We start from the raw sequence: 22,648 nt of genomic DNA on the forward strand, positions 1-22,648 counted from the left end.
AAAGTAGCACTCAGAGAAACCAACAATAATTCCAATAATGCTGAGCTCTCCCAAAGATTCTGGATTTAATAGCAAGATGAGGCTCATGGAAGAGGTCATCAATATAGCCACAGCCAATATACTTAAGGATTTAAAGAGCAAACAGAACTGATTAAAGTGAATCTGTCACTTCATAAGCAGCCAACATGAAGAACACTGTGTGAATGTAATATGACCATGATTGCCCAAACTAGTCAGCAAACAAGTTGCTGCAAGCAATGAAGAAGAGCAGCTGTAACCAGTGCTAGAAGTTTCAGTGCTAGAAGGAAGCTTCAACTATCAAGCCTCACAATCACAAGAGTATATTGTATTATGGTGACCCTTAGCAGAACAAGTAAGTCAAAAGTGACTAATTTCTTAACATTGCTCACTGTCTGTAAAATAGGCCCCTCAATAAATGTGAAAGAAAGAAAATGAGTCTTCATGACAGCTTTTATCCACAAGCAAGACTTCTTTCTTCCCAGAGATGGAGAGTAGATTGCCAAATGGATATGTTGGAGCTAACTCATTCATATTAGAGCCTGACTTTGTGGAGTTGTGGTGCAGGAACTAATAACTTACATCTCATTAGCATATTGATCAGATCCCACTTTCTTCTTTGAAGTGATCTCACCAGTCTCATATGAATTTAATAAGGAGATAGCATAGCATCTTGAGTCACCCTGCATACCAAATTCCTTGTGGACGGACAGTTGTCATCAACGATAGATTTCTCCCCTCTAGATATGACTTTCACCCAAACCCAGTTTCCCTCAGCTGCCAAAGCAACAGCCAATGGTCAACCGTATCAAAAAGCAACCAAGTCCAGAAGGACCCAAATAGATAACTGACCGTTATATAAGGTAAGCAGGAAGTTACTCAAGACCCTGATGAGTGGAGTTTCAGCTCACAAGGAAGTTCAGAATCTGGAACTCACCCAGGATGTCACTGGTGTTCAAATGCACCTGTGGCTGAAAAGCCACCATCCACACAATTACCTTCTCTAAAAATAAAAGGTTTGAGAATGGATCACAAGCACCCTATTATCAAGCAATGTTGTTTTTTGAGATGAGGCAAACTGACTTATGTACAAGGATTTCCAATACCTTCTCCCTTGCTAGAACTGGCATTGACAATGTCAATCAATAATGGCGCCACAATCTCACAACTACTTTTAAGTAACTTAGATAGACAAGGTAAGAACTTGGGACCCAGTCCTACAATCTGATCCATACTGGCAGAGCCTTTCATTGGTATGAAGTCCCACTGAATTAATGCCTACATCGATCAGACTGCAGGATCAGTACCCAAAATCAGTAGATCTCAGAGAACCCAGGAAACCATGTACACATCTTCAGCAGACAGACCAAGATGGGCCTAATGAAATAAGACAGCACATCAGAAACTAGGACACAGCCAATCCATTTTAAATGCAACGAACAAAACCTGTAAAAGTAGTGAGCTAGAGGCAAGCCAGCTGAGATAATTAGCCTGCACAACTGCCAAGCAGGTGTGTTCACTAGACCTCCCCCCGATCCAAACTTCAAATTATTGATTGTCAATGAACTCTAAGCACGTTGAGTGTTTCTGAAGGCTAGGGTAGACACAAGCTGTAACAAACACATGGGAGCATCCACATTAGCCTTTACAAACACACCAGAGGTAGCTCAAAAGTTCATTGGCTATCAATAGTTCAAGGTTAAAAAAAAGTCTAGTGAAGGCAAGCGTTTAGAGTGGGGTAGCAAATTATTTTTTGTCAAGGTCCAAATTTCTTGGTCAAGATATAATCAAGGTCCACACTCCAGAGGAAAGAAAAAAAACCCAACAACTCTAATTATAAGTAAATAAAAAGATTTCGGGGTCCGTTCAAAAGCGCCTGGTGGTCCAGATTTGGCCCACAATCCGCCTATTGACTATCCCTGCTAGAGTTTACTTAGTTGCTCATGTTGCATATGCAAGCAGATGCACGGCATTAGTCACAGCACTTGTTTCCCCCGCCCCCATCTTTTCAACGAAGAGTAATACACATACACACTTGGCCAGAAATTTCTACAGTTGTTTGTTCAGTAAGTATGTTTAAAATTCTTATTTGCCCTTAAGCACATTTTAAATGACTCTTCTTATGTCCCATATTATCTGACATTTAAGTACAAGACCAGGTCCAAACAGAATAGAAACACAGAGAAATCTTCGCAGAAATTCAGAAGATTTTGGATAGAACACACAGGTTTGAGCAGATTGGAGGCAAGAATTAACCAGAGTTCTCTTATCCCTGTTAATTATATTCTCATTGTTAATTATACAGAATCAGAGGGCAACTTTTTTTTCTAAAATTCAACAAAGAAACCCCTGTTTTTAAAATGTACTTTTAAAAATTGCTTACGGCTACTGTTAAAAACAAAATTATAAACAGAGGGAAAGTCTACAAAGCAGGTTTTTAGATATATCCCTAGTCACTTCCCAAAAGCCAAATATTTAGTCAGACTGTATAAAACACTGAGTTTGTTAAAACCTGTTGAATTCAAGCTCCTGACTATCATTTAGGAGAAAAGCTTCTTTTGTGAAAGATGTATAACAACCCCTTCTCTATTCAAATTAGGGACAAGATCGCTAGAGAATCCTGCGGCAAGAACGAGGGAAATCAAGACTTGCTAGTCTTTTTTTTTTTTTTTTTTTTTTTTTTTTAAGATTTGGAAAAGACAGGAAAAAAAGAAAAAATAGAAGAGGCCTCTCTTTATACACCATAGGAACAAGCAAAAATAAAAGTTCTTCCTTTGCAATTCACCTATCTGCCTTCTCTATGTTATCAATATTGGCATCAGCATGAAGGAGCGGTGATGCTGCAACCTTTTAAAGAGAGGTTTTTAACTCAGTGTGTAAGTGATTGGTAAGGAGTGGTAACTGCATCTCCAAGATCCCCAATTACATTTTCAAGAAAGACTATTAAAATGAATTTCATCGTGATCTGGGCACCTCATGATGGTGGCATTGTTCTGCACAATACCTTCAAATGTCTGACTCCCCCCATAACACTTGAGGCCAGACAAGTAGTCCAAATATACATAGTCACATACATTCAAGAATCCAGACATCACGTATATCAAACCCTGAATGATGATGGCTGGAGAAAAACCATTCCTCCAACATCCTCAGGTGAGATAAAGCTTTATTCTGGGAACTGATAGAAAAGGCTAGCAGGAAAGAAAATGAACAACATGAAGGCAGACATAACAGAGAGCTACAAACACACAATATTTAATGTATACTCCTTTACTCTACTGTAACCCACCTTAACTAGTTACGTAATATTAACACAAAAAGCAAATGAGGGAAATTTCCTGCCTGTTTTAAAGTCAGAAAGCAAAACCTTTTAATTATCTATTAAAATATAGAAATCACAACCACTTCCAAACAATTCCAAAACCTTATTTTTTCCTCAGCTTTTTTCCCCCCACCTGATTTTTATTGTTTTCATTTTACTGGTACAAGGTTAAAGTTTTAAATAATTTTATGTGGCCTCAAAAAATGCCATTAGATAAACAAACAAGATAATCCAGAGGTGCCCCAATGTGCTCCATAAAGTGTGGATGGATTTAATAATATAAAGAACAAAAATGCAAAGATTAATGTTTCTGTTGAAGTAAATGCTATATATGCCTGAAATCAGATTCAGTCTCCCCTACTGTTGGCGTTCATCTCAGGTGACAGATATAATCACAGAGCAAACATGAAATAACCTAGCAGCTAGATATTTGGTTCCCTAGGGAAAAAAAAAAAAAAAAAATATTGCACTGAAGTTTTATTCACCACAGTACTTACTCCCTTCCCTTTCTTTCAGTTTAAATATCAGGCCGGGCTACCATCTGACAGAGGTTAGATGGAGCATGATATTCTCCTTCAACTCTCCATAGCTTAGAGAAAAGAAAAACCACAAGGTATGGATGTCGCAAGTCCCCTCTGTAAGGGGGACTTCCCATCTTTTAGTTTAACTTCAAAGTTACTGTTCCAGGGGACACTGCCACGTGAAAAACTTATTATTCAGTCAATAACAATGTAGTAAAGTTTGAGCAATACCATGTCACCCTTCCACACAGTCATTATAATTTGTTAGGTGGAAGGGAAACAGGTGCTTATCTTCAGTTTCTGATAGACAGGCAGGGCAAGTCAAGATCATATGCGTGCAAAATATGGGTGTTGTGAAAATTAATAAGAATGATTTAACGTCATTCTGAACTGCAAAGTCCTATATTGGTGCCAAGCTTTATTGTATATAACTCCCGGTAACTTTAAAAGCGCGGAGCCGGGGGGTGATTTGTACCCTCCAAAGACAATGAAAACCAACTCATTTCTTCCAGTCTTTGCTGCTTCCATACAGAACCACCACAACTTCATATACTGTCAGCAAGAACTGCAGATCCCCGCGAGTGTCTCCAGGTGCCTAAAGCCCAAGTACTTCATCTGCAGTCAACAGGGGCTTCAGGTGCCACCCCCTCTGAAGATCAGGCCCACAAAATCTCCAGGGGCCTAAAGGCCATATGTTGCTTCAGTGCAGAGGGGAACCAACATCTCGAGAAACGAGTCACTCTCTCTGATTGCCTTGTGTCTCTGCACATGGAATCTCTGGATTTGCTAACTATAATATGAAACATTTCATATTTTTTACTACACATTCCTGAAACATTTAAGTGAGCTTGTGCAGGATTTATTGTTTAAATAAGGCAGTCAATTACATCAGTGTGGTGTGATGGATTGAACATAGGCCAGGAGCCAGGAACCCTTGAATCATAATATTGTCTTTGTCCAGTGACTTCCTGTGTGTCACTTAAACAATTAACCTGCCTTTTAGTTTCCCTCTTGCAAATGGCAGGTGCTTGTGTCTTACTTCACAGGGGCCATTCTGAGGATGTTAAAAAGCTATTGCAGTATCTTATGTTGTCAACTCTCTTTACCTTACCAGTAACATTGGATTTCAGGGAAGTTCTTTCAGTTCTAATAATCTATTTTCTTGTTACTATATTTTGTTTACATTTGGCATTTCCTCTCATCTAGGACAAGAGCAATCAATGCAGTGTTTCATTTGTTGATTGATGGTTTCACATACAAGTTCTTAGTGTTGGCAGTGATGGCTGGGTTTCCAGCACTGCAGGGGAATGTTTACTTGTTGTTTTTAATGGGGGGGGGAACTATTTATATTGAATTGTTTTTAAAAGTGGAAATATCACTGTAGTTGGTAGGTTTACTAAAAGGTTTATTTAGACCCCATTTAAAGGTGACAGTGTGTGTCAGTGCTTTGAAATCCTAGAAGGCCAAAGAAGTGCTGCTGGTATTGTCACCATTAATGAGGAGGGGTCCACAGCTCACAGGGTTATTACTCAGCCGCAGTAAGTGACCCTTGGGCTCCAGCTGTCCCCCTAGCTGCCCCGCAGCCTCCCACTGTGCCAGGGCCATGGTGTCCTCCCCGCCCCCACACGTAGAAACACTGGCCCTGTCCTCAGTTCCCGTATTTTGGAGTTGCAGCCAATCAGAAGGCAGCTTCCATTCCCAAACACGGAACTACAACTTGTTAAGCGTTATGCCATTCGCCAGGCTCCCCCCAGCTCTTTCTCGTGCCCTCAGATAACCCTCCACAACAGGCACCTCGCTCGCAGCCTCCCGCACACACGCGCCGGGGGCAGTAACTCCCCCCACACCCCCAGTGACCGGCGAGGCGGCCGCCCCCCGCCCCACCCCGGGGCTCAGCGCTCACCCCACGGTGGGGAGCGGCAGCCGGGCGGGGGAACTTACGGGGAAGTTGGAGCGAAACTTCACTCACCAGATCCTCGAAGCTCCTCCGGTGCTCCTTGCCCTGCCAGTCCAGGCGGCGGGGGATCAGCTGCGGCAGGGGAGGGGGCAGTCAGCGCAGGCACGGCATCTCCCGCACCCTCCCCCCCTCCTAACCCCCTTCCCAGCCAGCCCTGCCCCGCGCCCCGGCTGCTCCACGGCCCGGCCCCGGGCGGGGGGCGCGCGGGGGCCGGGAGAGGCTGATCCTTACCCCGCTCCTAGGCCCTGCCCACCCCCGCACGGGTAGCACCTGGAGAGGCGCCCGCCGCAAGGCACCCCCCGATCGCTCCCCGCTGCTGCCCGAAGGGTCCCCAAGAGCCGCAGGGGGCCCCACTGCGGGACCGGGTGACTCCCACCTGCCCGCCCGCCCCAGTCCGTAGCCCCTACCTGGTGCGCCTCCAGCTCCTCCACCAGCACCTGGGGAGAGACACAAAGGACGTGAGTCCGGCACCCACCGAGCGAGCGGCGGCTCCGCCGCCCCATCCGCCCAACCCCGTCCCCCCGCTGGCCCCGGCGGCGGGGCCGGGCCGGCCGGAGCCCCGCGCTGGCCGCTCACCTGGGCGGATTTCCTGCAGGGTCCGGACTGCAGGAACCGGGCGATCAGGTAGTAGAGCTCTGCGGAGAAGAAGGGGACGCGGTTACAAGGGGGACACCCGTCAGGGAGCGCCGCCCGCCTCCCCCCCGCAGCGATACCCACCGGCTTCCAGCTGGGTCGGGGCGGCCGCTGTCGCCATCCTCCTCCAGAGGCCCGAGGGGGGGACAGGGGCGGATCGTACCCGGGGGGAGCCGCTCCTACTGCGGCCGATCCCCCATGGAGCTGCTCCGGTGCGTGTCCGCCGCGCTCGTCGCTGTCTCGCTCGCTCTCGGGTTCATTGCATCTCGTTTCGCCCCATAGATATCCCGGCCCGAGGCAGCCGCCGAGCAGGGTGTAGCGCTACCGCCCGCCGCTAGGGGGCGGCCGTCCAGACAGGGGAAAGCCTACGCGGAAGGAAGGACGGACGGACTCGGGGGACGTGCTAGGACAGCGGGACGACGCTCTGATACGAGTCTTCCGGAAACTCGGTGATGCCGCGGTCCTGTGCGGCTTCCGGGTCTGCGTCCTGCGCGCTGTGACTTGGTCCCTCCCCCCGCGGGGGCGATGCTGAGGCCCGCCATTGTAACCCCTGGCACACAGCGCCCCCTGCCCGCCGGCTGCCCTGTGGCCGGCTGATGTACTGCCCGGACGGCCGTCCTGGCGCTGGGCCTCCTCGGCCGCGCCCAGCCAGGAGATCGGGCTGAGCCGCCCCAGCGCAGCCTGACCGAGCTGCCTGTGAAACCCGGTTCGGAATCCTGGGGCCGGCTGCACCCAGGGGAGGCCTTTAAGGTCAGAGGCGGTGCCTGCCCAGCGGGGGCTCTAAGCAGGACCACTCCCCCCATCCTAAACATAGGCTTTAAGGCGAGAGGGAACCGTCCTGTTCATCTATCTGCAGCACGCCCATAACCTCTGGCTGATGAGCCACCATTTATTCTAGTGCAATCCAGCCAGTGACCTAAGTGTATTCTTTCCCGGGCCAGACAATCCATCAACTCAGCACTTATGTACACAAGTTAAAAAGCCCACATTAACTAAGATGAATGGTATTTTGAGGAGTAGTACTAAATGGGGGAGTGGGGGCTGAGCTGCCTGGGTCCTAAGCAATTGTTTAGTCTGCTTATGCCTAATGTCATGACTGCTTAAATTAAAGGAGCCTTATCTCTAAGCATTTTACAAAGTATGTATAATATTTTAAGCACCTCTGGTATAAGAGGCAGGTATTTCAAGCACTGGGGTACAGATGAAGTGTGATTACAGAAGTACATTACAATCCTGCTGCCAACACAAGGAAGTAGTTAAGAAAGAGTGAGGCCAAGAACAGACCTTACTCAGCCCTTAACATATAAGACTGAAATTCATGAGATTCAATTATTGTTCTACTTTACTATTATGTGAGTTAGAGGTGGAAAAAAGTATTAGGTCATCTCATCTAGGCAACCCGAAAAGAGGTAAAGTTTAGCTGCAATGGTAACAGCAGTCCAAAGTAATAGGGATTACTTTTACGGATGCGATGCCTGTTTTTGTATGCAGTGTTGTAGATGTGTCGGTTCCAAGATATTAGAGAGACAAGGTGGGTGAGATAATATCATTTATTGGACCAACTTCTGTTGGCAAGAGATACAAGTTTTTGAGCTTACACACTTATCTCTCTCACCAACAGAAGTTGGTCCAATAAAAGATATTATCTCACCCACCTTGTCATGCTTATTTTTGTTGTTTGACTGGTTACCAAATAGTTGCTACTGATAAGCAGGGCTTTGAAGACAATGTCTGATCATTTGATAGCATGAATACAGCAGCCATTTGGAAATAAGTATTAATTTTAAAAAATAATGTGCATTGTTCATGATTCAAAGTTTTCTTAAACTAAGATACACAACAATATGCATATTAGTGTTTTTAATGACATATAAAGAACTTAAATAGACCTATAAATAATACCAGTATATGTTTGTAGTGATTTACTCTCTGCTATAACTATTAAATAAAGGTATTCAAATAGCTCAGTGGTTTGAGCATTAGCTTACTAAACCCAGGGTTGTGAGCTCAATCCTTGAAGGGGCCATTTAGGGATCTGGGGCAAAAATCTGTCTGGGGAGTGGTCCTGCTTTGAGCAGGGGGTTGGACTAGAGGACCTCCTGAGGTCCCTTCTAACCCAGTATTCTATGATTCTCCATAAAATGTTCAAATTTGAGAGCCTATAGATAGGTACCAAAATAAATGATCTGATCATCAGAAGTGCTGTGCACTCATTCCTCCTGTTGGAGTAAGTAGGGCCTGGACACTGCAAGTGTTCAGCTGTTTTGAAGTTCAGACCAGTTTCAGTCCTGCAGTTGGATCAATGTGGGCCAACCCCTTAAGTCAATGAGATTCCATGTAGGCACCAGGGTCCGCCTACCCTCATCCAGTTCCAGGATCAGGGCCACAGGTAGGCTACCTTTAGTCACTCAAGTAAAAATAATTTGTCCTCCGTGTTGAAGAAAACAGACATTATTGTTAAACTGCATTTTTTTTAAAGGTTTGCAACCGTCAGAGGAAGAAAGGTGCAGTAGCAACCAACTTAAAGATCCTCAAGGACAGCAGATAATTTTTCATAGGAAACATGGCTTGGCAAAGCTACAGAAAATGACTCTGCCGTACCAAAAGATGTCAAAACCTGATAGCTTTATATTTTTATGGGGTTGTCAAAATGTATCATTCAGTGAGATTAAATGACAGCTATTCACTACAGATCCTGTGTATTTTTGTGGGAACATCTCATTAGTCCTACCTTCTCTTTACTTGTTTCTTGATGAGCAAGTCAATAACCCTTTACTTCTTTATTAATAATTCTTTATTTTGAAGTTGTATTTTGACATATTTGGCATTCTGTAGCAGTATTTGTTTAACAATGCTTTGAATGGCTGCTTTGGCATTAGAGAAGTTGCCATCCAAGTTGAAAAAATATAACAGCGCATGGATCTAGTACATAAGTAGCTGACTCCTAGTGTTCTGTTTCAGCGTGGCTGAAACATGAGAAACAATTTAATTGTTTCTGCTTTCATTAGATTTATGCATAGTTTAAAAACTTTTGTGAAGTACAGTTTCAAAGCCCTCAGTGCTGTTATTACAGAGATGCAGTCTGGCCTACATTAATTTTTTCCTGTTAGGTTTTCAGATGACTTCAGTATTATCTGCCCTAGTTTCAGCAATAGTCCATTGAGAAGGAATTAGACTTATGGCATTTGGTTGCTCTGTACAGTTCACACGCCAAGCTGGTTTGTTTTCTATGAGACATTTTAACATAGTAATTCCATGTTGTTACAGCATCTTGAATTAACTGGTTGATGGGTAGGCATAGTCTTTTTTGTATACATGGTAGTATAGAAAATGCTAATGCTGGGGGTTTAAAATAGCCAAGAAGCTTCCAGCCCAGTAGCTCTTGATAGCAGATATGAAATAGTGGCTGGATAAAGCATCATTACTGACAGAGATGCAAGCTGTGCACAAACAGGTCAGACTGTAAATATCAGCTTTCTGGTGTTTGTTTCCAACATTATCTCCTCTCTGTAACTTTTTTTCCCAATATTTCCCCAAAAACTCTTGAAAGTCACCATACCTGCACTTGTGAGAGAGAGAGAGTACAAAACTGCAGGTCTGTTAAATTAGTTATCAATGTAGGAGACAGGAAAATTAATGAAGAACCATGTTGTGTTATTCTGGAGCTATGCGTCAGTGATGAAGAACATAGGTAATATTTCTCTCGCCCCCAGCATTAATAGTTATAGGCATATTCATTCACAGATGTCAGACATTTGATTGAACAAAAACTCAGATGAGATTTTATAATATGGTTTGAGAATACTCTGCAGTATAACAAATCCCTTGTCTTCCAAAGTTGAATATAGATCCATATCATGTGCAAATATCTCACCAAGAGCATTGTGTAGCACCATGTCCTTTCATGGCCCAGGCCTTCTTCTGAGTGTTAACAGTCACCCAGCATATTTCATTTTGAAAATGACAAGTTTCCTTGGCAACCATTTGATTGATGTGCCAGTCTTAATATATCTCTGCATGCCTGGCCTGCACTTACTTCACCATGGCAATTGTAGCATACCTTGAAACTGCACCACTGCAACAGAGAGTGGCTTTGCCATTCTATATTTAACTTTGGCAGAATTATTTTCATAGGGTCTATTCTAAAGCCCACTGAATCTTTCCATTAACTTCAGTGGGCTTTAGACTGAAAGCCTAATACAGGTTGAAAAAATGCCCACGCTAGGCACACCTTTCTATTGCTCATATGCTTCCCACACATTCAAAATGGAAGTCTCTTGCCAAATACTGCATGATTTCACAGGATTCCTAGTCACTGTACTCACAAACCTGCCACATGACAGCTCTATATAGTATTCCCTAATGTTCAGATTTAATAATACATCAGCAAGAAAGCATCACCTTAATAATCACCTGACTGTTTGTTAATTCATGTTCACAGCGTACAGATATTTGCAACATGGCACTATGTGTACAAATCAAATACAAATCGATCTTTAGTCACATCCCTACCGGCAGCTGCATAGCTCCGCCCTGGCCAGCCTCCAATCCAAGAGATTGTTGTTGCGATTACTAGTGCTGAGCAACCTTCTTTCATGTGGCAGGTTCTAAGCTACTACATCTTCACATTACTCCCATTCTGCCAGCCACCTTTTAGTACCCCTCAGGGTTATTATGAGGCCCTTGACTGTGAACAGTGCTGCTTTGCACATGCCCATGGATCTCATACTAAGTGGTCTTTGCTTTCTGGTGAGTGATGCCTGCTTGCAAGTTTGTCCCTAGTTCCACTGGAGCACTGTTTCCTCACCACCACCACCCCCATCTCCCCAGGCATACTAAAACCATTATTCCACTAATGGTTCCTACCTGCAGCTCCTTGACCCACTTCTTTCTGGCTCCTCCTCATCCAAGAAACAGCACTTTTTGGAGTACCAGAGAGTCTCTTAGCCACAGCAAGGTGCTATGCCAGTGTCCACTTATGCAAATTGCGCCACATCAGAATTTTATTATACAAATGGACTTAGGGGGGAAGCAGTATGGAAGGATAAAGAAGAACATGAACATTAATTAGCATGATAATTTTTGCTATCTAAGCAAGAGAGAGCAAAATTGTCAAAGGGGAGGGGGAGATTGAAAGAAGTTAACTGACATTTACCTTTCCCGGTTTTCATTACATTCTCCTTTATTTTATTTTTCTTTACAGCTTTTCAGTTGTAAAGTAGGTGTTTGGGGTACCACATACGAAAGGAGGAGAGATGGAATGTTGGAATCAGCTGATTATTTAGCAACTGGAAAGAGATGGGGAAAATTGAAGCAGTGCAGTGATATCTGCAGGATCATTTTGATAAGGGGAGAAAAAGGTCATAGAAAGCCATGTAGCACCATGTGACCAAGTCTAACAACTATACCCTCCCTCCTCCTTGCCCCTCCCCCGCAGTTCTTTGTGATAATGGGGAGCCTCAACAGTTGTTTGATCCCAGGATTAAATAATATGGAAATCAAATGGAAGGAGTATGGGGAAAACTTTATTTGCCAGGTTTGTTAATGTTTTTAAATAGCAAGGAGAGGAAGACAGGCCTGGATTTATACATCTTTCTGTGCCTTAGCTGTAAAGCCTGACTCAAAGAGGTCTACCCAGCATCCTTGCCGCTCCTTTATGATTACACTGCTCTACAGCCAAAATGCTTCTGAAATAAATGTAGTCAAACTTTACTAATTCTGGGTCACTGAGAACGAAAATGATGCTTAAAATTGTTGATTGGCTCTAGTTTTCAAGATATGCTATTGGGTCAGTATATACGACCCTTGACTTGGGAATGGCGGAGGATAAGCGAGTTATAAAGGGAAGGGATCTCAATTTAAACCAGAAATGACTAAAATACATCTTTGACTGGATCTATGAATAAATCTATGACTGGGTTTGGACAGTACTTGCTTTTTAGGCAAAACAATGAATGATGCAATCTGAAGCTGGTATTGCGTCATACATGATATGAATTGCATCATGTTATTCCTAGAAGTCATGGATGATGCAATCATAACGAAGCTTACATCACTCTGCTGAACAAATTGCCCTATATCAGCTCTAGAAATCATACAGTGTCATGCTCTCTTCTTTGTCAGTGTTTGATTTTGCAAAGGGACAGATTTCTGTTTAGCCCAAGTGAGCAGAGATGCCTCGTACTTGTGTGAACAGTGCAGATAACTTCTGCTATGTTTGTGGTGAAGTGACTTTTGCATCACAAAAGCGCAGTATAACCACTATGGTTAAGAAAGCCTATCACCTTTCTTTTGGCTGCAAAATTAGAGATCAGGACAAGAGGTGGGCCCCACTCATATGCTGCAACACTTGTGCAACAAATCTTCGCCAGTGGTTGAACAGGAAAAGGAAATCTATGCCTTTTGCAGTGCAAATGATTTGGAGAGAGCCAACAGATCATACCAGCAATTGTTACTTCTGCATGGTGCCTCCAGTTGGGAAAGGTGTGTCAAAGAAGAAAAAGTGGACTGTGCATTATCCAAACGTTCCATCAGCTATACTCCTAGTACCGCACGGAGAAGGACTGCCCGTTCCTGATGCACCAGAATCATTCTCACTTGAGTCAGACGAGGAAGAGGAAGAGGATGAAACTTCTGGTCCTGAACCATCAATGTCACAGGACCCACATTTTCTCCCATCCTCCTCCTCTGAACCACACCTCATAACACAAGGTGAACTGAATGACCCTGTCAGGGATTTGGAACTACCCAAGAGTAAGGCAGAGCTGTTGGGCTCCAGACTACAGCAGTGGAATCTCCTGGCAGGTGATGTTAGGGTTTCCATGTTCCGTGACCGTCAAAAGGATCTTGTCCCATTCTTCTTCATGGAAGGTGATCTTGTAGCCTGCAACAACATCGATGGTGTGATGGCAGCCCTCAACATCGTTCACGATCCAGATGAGTGGAGACTGTTCATTGATTCATCGAAGACGAGTCTTAAAGCTGTTTTACTGCATAATGGCAATGTTTTGCCATCAATTCCAGTTGGTCATGCAGTCCATATGAGGGAAACCTATGACAACATGAAACAACTTTTGAGGTGCATAAACTATGACCAACATCAGTGGCAACTTTGTGGCGATTTGAAGGTTGTTGCTCTCTTGCTTGGTCTGCAGACTGGATACACAAAGTATTGCTGTTTTCTCTGCGAATGGGATAGTCGTGCAAGAGATTCCCACTACATCAAGAAAGATTGGCCACCCCGACAGTCATTGGAGCCTGGGAGGAAAAGTGTTCAGCATCCAGCACTTGTTGAATCAAGGAAGATTTTGTTACCACCCTTACACATCAAGCTGGGTCTGATGAAGAACTTTGTCAAGGCCATTGACAAAACACAAGCAGCTTTCAAGTACCTCCGTGGAAAATTTCCAAGGTTAAGTGAAGCTAAGATAAAGGAAGGTGTCTTTGTTGGTCCTCAGATTCGTGAACTTTTTTGAGATGATGCATTTGACCATGCACTGCGTGGCAAGGAAAAGACGGCATGGAAAGCCTTCCAGTTAGTGGCAGTAAATTTTCTCAGAAAGAACAAAGCAGACAACTACAGGTTGTTGGTGGAAAATCTCCTCAAGGCATACAAAAGCCTTGGTTGCAACAAAAAAGATAAATTTTTTGCACTCTTATCTAGATTTTTTTCCACCAAACTGCGGAGCAGTAAGCGACGAGCACGGTGAGCGATTTCACCAGGACATTGCAACAATGGAGAAACGCTATCAGGGCAAATGGAGCCCATCAATGCTTGCAGACTATTGCTGGACAGTGACAAGAGATGCTCCATTTAATGAATACAAGAGACAAGCCAAGAAGTGCCGAGTAGACACTGAATAGGACTAAACTATGTACATAATAGTTTTTTGCCTTTTGTTTCCTAATAAATTTTATTTATATAACCCTTTTGCTGATTTTTCAAGTGTTACATAAACTGGACAGGTGAAATATTATCATGTAAAGCAACCATAAATACATGAAAAGACCTAGGTTTACAATTTATGATTAAAACTCTACTATCTACACAATATACATAGACATAAAATGTAAAAACTTAAATATCTTAGAAACAGTAGCCAATCAGTTGTTTTAATTGTCATATTTGAATTCAGCACATCAAAATACATAATAAATAGCACATTTTATCTCTGAAGCAGACAACTTCTCAAAAACTGTAGACCAGAGTTATAGATTGCCAGTGTGCTGTATTTAAAGGATATCTCCCATTCATACACAATTGTTTCTCTCTGGTCATCTCCTTTTAAATACAAGTTCACATCTCCACAAACCCTACAACAGATTAAAGCCAACTTCCTTATACCAATGTAAAATAGTTAAGTCACTGCTAACATACCTAGTTAATCTCTGTACTCGAGGGTCTCGGTCATTATCACTCTAAGATGATGATAAGAGAGATTGGATTCTTTACCAGACACACTTCATGGTTTATAGCAGGGGTAGGCAACCTATGGCACGCGTGCCAAAGGCGGCACGCGAGCTGATTTTCAGTGGCACTCACACTGCATGGGTCCTGGCCACCGGTCCGGGGGGCTCTCATTTTAATTTAATTTTAAATGAAGCTTAAACATTTTAAAAACCTTATTTACTTTACATACAACAATAGTTTAGTTATATATTATAGACTTATAGAAAGAGACCTTCTAAAAACATTCAAAGTATTACTGGCACGCGAAACCTTACTTAGAGTGAATAAATGAAGACTCGGCACACCACTTATGAAAGGTTGCCGACCCCTGGTTTATAGTAATCTCCCAGGTAAACACAATGTAGGAATGGTAGGTAATGAACCTTTACACATGAACTAAAAGTATATTACTATGAAGGAGGAGAGCTGGTTGATATTGATGTAGGTCTCAAGTTGATTTATGATGTTTCCATGTGTTATATGTTTGTGCATTGTCTCATCTAGCTACATGTTAATGAGTTCCCTTTGCTTTTGCTCACTTCATCTTTGATCTCCCTCTGTCACGGAAGTAATTAAACATCCTTCCCCAATATACCTTGTCTCCATATATTAGTGGTATGTCAAATAAAAAATATTTGGGGTGAAAAAAAGGAAAACTCCCTCATAATTCTCTCATTACACCATTTACTGTGTAAACTCAAAAGGCCCATCTTCAAAATACCAGTGCCTTGTCATCATACTTAATACAGCTTGACCAGTCAAAGCCTTTGTCTAAGGCAGTGGCTCTCAAACTTTTTTACTGGTGACCCCTTCCACCCAGCAAGCCTCTGACTGCGACCCCCCTTATAAATTAAAAACACTTTTTATATATTTAACACCATTATAAATGCTGGAGGCAAAGCGGGGTTTGGGGTGGAGGCTGACAACTCGCGACCCCCCATGTAATAACCTGAGGGGTCCCGACCCCCAGTTTGAGAACCCCTGGTCTAAGGCTTTCTCTACACTACCACTTTTGTTAGTAAAACTTTTATTGGTCACAGTTGTGAAAAAAACACCCTCCTGACCCGACATAAGTGTCACTGGCAAAAGTGCTGGTGGGGACAGTGCTATGTCTCCTGCTGACATAGCTAACGCCACTTGTTGTGAGTGGTTTAATTATGCCAGCAGGAGAGCTCTCTCCTGCAGGCAAAGAGCGGCTACATGGGAGACCTCACAGCAGTGCAGCTTTAGCGGTACAGCTGTGCTGCTGGAAGTTCTGTAGTGTAGACATAGCCTAAGAAACCTAGCCAGCAACACACGAACACTTCCTTTCCCCACCCATACTCCCATTTGATAATATCAGGAACGTCTCTCACATTCACATTTATTAGCAAGAGGAACAAACATCAGTTTTTAGAGGCAGGCCATTCTGCTCCAGCCATCAGCCTTGTTCTGCTGCACCAGGGTTGTTTGTGTTCTTCTCTATCAGGGTTCCTCTCACGCTCCGTCTATTAGTAGCCTTTTATGTAACCTGTTGAATACTAACACCAGCTCTACATTACAGACTTGTGCCAGCATAGCTATTTGGGTCAGAGGTGTAATGAGATATGATTTGTGACCAACATAGCTGTGTTGGCAAAAGTGCCTAGTGTAGATACAGTTATATCAGCAAGTGCACTTCTTTCAGTACCACTTATTTTGCTCAGGGGGGTCATGCCACAAAAGTGCAGTTTAGCCAGTCCACACTAGGAGTGTGTTGCCAGTATAGTAAATCAATATAGCTATATTGGTAAAGCGCTCCTAGTGTAGATCTGGCCTCTTAAAACCAGAAAGCTAAAGCTATAACAAGATCCAATGGCTGTGAGTTGAAGCTAAACAAATCCAGACTGGAAATAAGGTGTATGTTTTTAACTGTGAGAGTAATTAACCATTGGGATAATTTACCAAGGGTTATGATGGATTCTCTGTCACCGACAATATTTAAATCAAGATTGAATTTTTTAAAAGATATGCAGTAGTGCAAAAGGAAATACGTTGGGGAAGTTCTCTGACCTGTATTATATAGTAGGTCAGACTAGATGATCAGAATGGTCCCTTCTGGCTTTGGAATCTATGAATGTAATGAAATACAGACCATTTAAAAGTCACATTTCAAAGGGGTCCAGCTTTCCGAGGTCCTTGAGAAAAACACCTGAAAAGCAGAAGAGAAAGGGAGTGACCCATCTATGCCAAAACATGGCCAAGGTGAAGCAATCTGCCATAGTAAAAAGATAAAGTGTGTGAGGAGACCACTGGAAGGGAAGGGAATATGAAGTGAAATAAGAAAATGAGAGACAGCAAAAATGGCAACCAACAGGAAGAGAGAGAAAGAGCGTACCCATCTCTGTGTTCCATCAGGATCCCATGTATTGTGTGGCCTATCTGAGCAGTGGTCAGGAAAATACTACCTGCAACCAATAGCAATCATTCTTTTACAGCATCCTAGAACCTTCTACTCTTTTTGCAGCATCCTGCCAAGATAGAGGTGTAGTAGCATTCTTTTATAAAAGGAAAGTTTAGCCCTTCTGATTGTAATACACTTGGCAGTAAGAATCATTGCAGTCAAAGACAGATGGGTCAGTGCTCCTCTTGGGAAAGTTGTGCTTATAACTGATCATCGGTGATGGTGTGGAAAGCAGTACTTGATAAGTAATACATGCTTTAGACTGCAGTCTTTTGTATTCACACACAACTTACACATGGAAGTTGTATGTGGAAACTTACAGTCCTGTTATATATAAGCAATGTTCTACTTGTAGCTGCTGGGGATGGTGGAAAAAAGGAAGGACGCTAGAGCCAGAAGAGAGATTGGAAGTCTGGTTGGCTGAAGGATAGGCTTGATGCTGGACAGCAGGTGGTAGTGTGAATGGCAGAGGATCGTGTGGTCTGAAATGGCATGCTGATGGGGGAGAAGAGGGAATGGCTCTGTAGCTGGAATAGAGGCAGTGATGTGTATGTGTTGCTGTGTGGGACAGCTTCTGCTCATATCTGGTCCTGAACTATAAGTACCTCCATCTAAACCAGTGGTGGGCAATCTGCGACCCATGAGGGTAATCCACTGGTAGGCTGCGAGAGTGTTTGTTTACATTGACAATCCACAGGCATAGCTGCCCGCAGCTCCCAGTGGCCGTGGTTCGCCATTCCTGGCCAATGGGAGCTGCAGGAAGCGGTGGCCAGCCCGCACCACTTCCCGCAACTCTCATTGGCCGGGAACGGCGAACCGCAGCCACTGGGAGCTGCGGGCAGCCGTACCTGCAGATGGTCAATGTAAACAAACTGTCTTGCGGCCTACCAGCGGATTACCCTTATGGGTCGCAGGTTGCCCACCACTGATCTAAACCCTCATGGAATTTATGTTCCACTTAATGCTGTTAATTCTGCACCATCCCCACTGTAGTTTGCAGCTGACGGGTGGGTTTAACTGGTGGTACTTCCCCTTTCTCCTGAAACCAAGCCCGCTTCCCCATACCAGTTCACAGAACGGCATATGCTGTATGGAGCCCTGTATGTATGCCTCTGTCCTCCTCCCCACCCAGGAGCCTGTCAGCAGAAGCATTTGTGCATGGAAAAAGCACTTTCCACATGGTCATGTGATACAGAGGAAACAGTTACATGAAATTTTTCATAAAGATAACAGTGATTTGGGAGCCTAATTACCACTGATTTTCAATAGGATTTTGGCTCCTAAGTCACTTAAGTGCTTTTGAAAGTTTTACTTTTAATGAAGAATGAAGATTAAATTCCATAAAGAAGGAACAAAATGATGGAAAGCTCAATCGGTAGAAAGAGTCTAAGGTAGAAATCATTAGAGACAGCACGCAGTATATTACACTCTATGCATGGCTTGGCTATACACATCCAGAGTAGCTTCACAGACTTCAGCAGAGTTAGACTGGATTTACAAAGGACTAAATGAGGGCAGCAGAATTTGTCCATTTGTTTTCAATTAAATAACCTCATGTGGGGTTGGAAGGTGCAGAAGGTCCTAGAACACTGAAGCATAGTTCCTCAGGAGGGTTCATGTCTCTCATACAGTCCACTCCAACACTATCAATTACATTTTCCAACATTATCAATTAAATGTATTTATGGAGCACTTTACTCATAATGAACCACATTCTGTCCTCAATTATACCTGTTCAACCCTATCTGTAACATAGAGGCCTATAGCTCTGATCCCAGCAGGATGGTCTGTCTAAAATATGGTAGAATTCCAATGTAGTATCTAGGACCAACTTTTCAAGTCTAATTGACACCACTGTATATTTCAAATGATTGTCTTTGCTCAAAACATGCCGGCCAGGTCAGGACTGAAGTTCACTGATAGTTTTATGAGGAGGAGTTGGCACAGCATTAAAGCTGAGCCATTTTTCAGTGGCCAAAACAAATTTGTTTGGGTTGAACAAAAAGTTTCAAACATCATTTCAAAAAGACATTTTTGAAACAAAATGTAGATTAAAAATTGTTGACATTTCTAAAAAAAAAGTCATCTTTTTTTTTTTCAACCAAAACTATTCACCGAATTCAACCTGAATTCACAAATAGTTTCGGTTCCTTGAAAAAATGCATTTTTTGGAAAATTTACTATTAGCCAAACTAAATTTGCCCAGCTATGCATGGCACTAACATGCACTGTACTTGTGTCTAGTCAGTAACATTACGTCCTTGCCTTAATATGCTCTAAAAATAACATTCTTCCAGAAAATAGTGTTTTTGAAAGATAGAAGAATGTTTTGTCATGTGACTGAAGGTCTAGGGCTATGTCCTGTCCAGGTCAGCTCTGAGAGGAGAAATGAATCAAAACAAATCCTGTGGTCTAGAGTAGAATTGAATAGGCATGCTAGGGAGAAGATTTGCCTCCACCCTTAAATATGTACAAATGGGCATATGTCTGGATCTGGATTTGCCTTGACTCTTAGATATATACAAATAGGTATATGTGTCCATGTGAAGTTTAAGGGCTACAGAATTTATACAAAATAAGCAGTTTTTAATGCTTTTGTACATTCACCATCCTCCTTTGTACATGTCTACCTTGCATATCACATACCTAGCAAATATAATCAAATGAGTAGGGGAAATTCCTACACAAGCATACTTACTTTTTAAAAGTGAAAAACTGGTTTTATTTAATTGATGTGAATATCAAATTTACATATGGTTTAAGTCCTATCAAATTAAAAGCTCTTATGTCTACAGGTTATTTTTCTGAACATATGATGAACTTAAGTGGAACTTTAGAATTTGTCCTTTACTATACAATGGTGGTGACCAACGCCTGGATATAAAAAATTACAAGGCTTCCTTAAAGTGTACGTCAAACATCACAACCTCATATGAATTTTTAGCAGCATATTTAATGTATTGCAATTGATAAATACTCAAAATGTTGTGTCTGAATTTCAGGGGAAAACAAATATAGGTACGTTATGTAGACCAATATGATGCCACATACTAAAAAAAATTCTCAAAACTTACATTGTTTTATAACATGCTGTCTTGGTGGCTATTAAGTAAATAGTTGTGATAGTCTAGAAAATCTTAGTTTGCATTTTTGCTATTTGTTTCAATTTGATACCATTTCATTTTACTCCTGTGCCATACAAATGTTCCTCTAGATGGTGCTCCATAATCAAGAATTGCATTTTAATACTATCCCTTTCTAAAGACTCACGAGAAATAGTCTTAGTCAAGAAGACAGTCTCCTTTGTCTCTAAATTCTGTATTATAATAATTCCATCTGTACTGCAATTTACTGACTTCTGATTCAGTAAAATAGAAATACATTATTTATTGCTCTTGCAAATCTTAAAACCTATGCACTATAATACAAAATGCCATCTGTGTGGAATAATATCATCTGATCCGCTGTGGACTGATCCATATCTCATATCTGTTATGGCAGCCATTAAGTGGTGTGAGCTGTTCAGTGTCCTGTTGAGCTGCTAGATGGTATGTATGTCATTGATTTAATTGTGATAATTTTTATTTACAAAGGTCACACATAATATAATTCTCTCTCTAAATATGTAATACACACCCATGTAGGTGCAAGTGTTTACATTGGATGTAGTGTATAAGAAAACAAGTAATTCTAACAACAATGGTAATGTGTGTCCATATATGTACACACAGATATAGAAATAAATATTAGACACTAAGATAAATAATTTTACCATTTAATTAATATATGTATCACAACATTGTGGAGACAAAATGTATACAGGAAAACTCACAAGTTATTCAGTTCCTTTCAAACTAGGAAAAAGCAGAATAGGTCCTAACTGACTGTCTAATTTTCATTATTTTTGGTATTAGAATTCTCCTTTTACACATCTATGTTTAAGGGCCTGATCCATCGTCAGGAATCTTTCCATTGACTTCAGTGAGTTTTGGATTGGGCCCTGAATGTTCACGCATCCTCTAGTTCATGGGTTCTCAACCTTTTTCTTGCTGAGGCCCCCCTCAACATGCTATAAAAATGCCAGGGCCCAGTGGGGGTGGGAGGGGGAACTCAGGGCTCTGGGCCGGGGGGGAGACCCTTGGGCATAGGCATAGTTTTACTTCTATTTGGCGGTGGGGGGCAAGCCCTGGCAAGGCTCGACCCAGCTCCGGAGAGCAAGGTCCAGGGAGGGAGCACCACCTTCACCCCCTGACTCACTCAGGAGGCCACCGAGCCTTTCTGGGCTGCGGGTGTGGGGGAGGAGACGCAGTCAAAACATATAACTCGAAGACGGGACTCAGTTCAAAAAGTTTGAAAACCACTCAGGGTGCAGGGAGAGGGGTAGCTAGGGGCTGTGTGCAGGCAGGGGCATAGCTCAGGGTGCAGGGAGACGGGTAGCTAGGGACTATGTGCAGGCAGGGGGTAGCTAGGGGCTGTGTGCAGGCAGGGGGTAGCTCAGGGTGCAGGGAGAGGGGGAACTAGGGGCTGTGTGCAGGCAGGGGGTAGCTCAGGGTGCAGTGAGAGGGGGAACTAGGGGCTGTGTGCAGGCAGGGGAGTAGCTCAGGGTGCAGGGAGAGGGGTAGCTAGGGCTGTGTGCAGGCAGGGGGTAGCTCAGGTTGCAGGGAGGGGGGTAGCTAGGGGCTGGGTGCAGGCGGGGGCATAGCTCAGGGTGCAGGGAGCAGGGCCGGCTTTAGCAAGAGCGGGGCCCGATTCCTGGGGCGTGGCTTGCCACAAGCCCCGCCCCCAGGAATCGGGCTGCACTCCGGCCGGAGCTCCAGCCGGGGTCGTGGGGCTTGGGTCTGGCCCGGCGCCGCTCAGCCGGGGCCGGGCTGGAGCTGGGCCGGGCCCGAGCCAAACCCGAGCCGGACCGGCCCCGAGCTGAGCCGCGGGGGCCAGGCCCGGCCCGAGCCAAGGGAGCCGGGCCGGAGCCGAGCCGAGCTGTGGGGCCTGGGCCGGACCCGAGCCGAGCCGTGGGGGCTGGGACGGAGCCGAGCCGAGCGGGCCGGGACGGCGCGCTCGGCCAGAACCGGGGCCGGCGCCCCGGGGCCGGAGCTGCTAGGGCTCAGCTTACCAGGTGCTGACTCAGCTTACCAGTTGCTGCCTGCCTGCCCCTGCTTCTTTTCAGACTTCCCGCGAACCTCTGGAGGCAGGGGGGTAGCTCAGGGTGCAGGGAGAGGGGTAGTTAGGGCTGTGTGCAGGCAGGGGGTAGCTCAGGGTGCAGCGAGAGGGGTTGCTAGGGACTATGTCCAGGCAGGGGGGTAGCTCAGGTTGCAGGGAGACGGGTAGC

The 22,648-nt window shown here is 43.9% G+C and overlaps 1 protein-coding gene and 1 long non-coding RNA gene across 5 annotated transcripts in view; one reads left to right on the forward strand and one right to left on the reverse strand.

The window, feature by feature from the left end:
- Window positions 1–6,721, reverse strand: part of BRWD3 (bromodomain and WD repeat domain containing 3) — a 93,860-nt gene extending 87,139 nt beyond the window's left edge. For all 3 annotated transcript variants that reach the window (XM_054039359.1, XM_054039360.1, XM_054039361.1), the window contains exons 1-4: window positions 6,536–6,721; window positions 6,395–6,453; window positions 6,226–6,255; window positions 5,831–5,890 (exon numbers count right to left, since the gene is read on the reverse strand). In XM_054039359.1, the coding sequence (XP_053895334.1) occupies window positions 5,831–5,890; window positions 6,226–6,255; window positions 6,395–6,453; window positions 6,536–6,572 (186 nt within the window). In that variant the 5' untranslated portion in view covers window positions 6,573–6,721. The remainder of the gene's footprint in view (window positions 1–5,830; window positions 5,891–6,225; window positions 6,256–6,394; window positions 6,454–6,535) is intronic.
- LOC128842967 (uncharacterized) lies at window positions 5,979–9,142 on the forward strand. Of its 2 annotated transcripts, none has more exons than XR_008446152.1 (2): window positions 5,979–6,276; window positions 6,734–9,142. It is a non-coding gene; the product is annotated as an uncharacterized LOC128842967 (long non-coding RNA). The 2 variants fall into 2 exon arrangements; XR_008446151.1 differs by lacking the exon at window positions 5,979–6,276 and adding an exon at window positions 6,330–6,442.
- The last annotated feature ends 13,506 nt before the right edge of the window (window positions 9,143–22,648 follow it).

The sequence above is a fragment of the Malaclemys terrapin genome, chromosome 9, assembly GCF_027887155.1.
Source record: "Malaclemys terrapin pileata isolate rMalTer1 chromosome 9, rMalTer1.hap1, whole genome shotgun sequence".
In the NCBI taxonomy this organism is placed as follows: domain Eukaryota; kingdom Metazoa; phylum Chordata; order Testudines; family Emydidae; genus Malaclemys; species Malaclemys terrapin.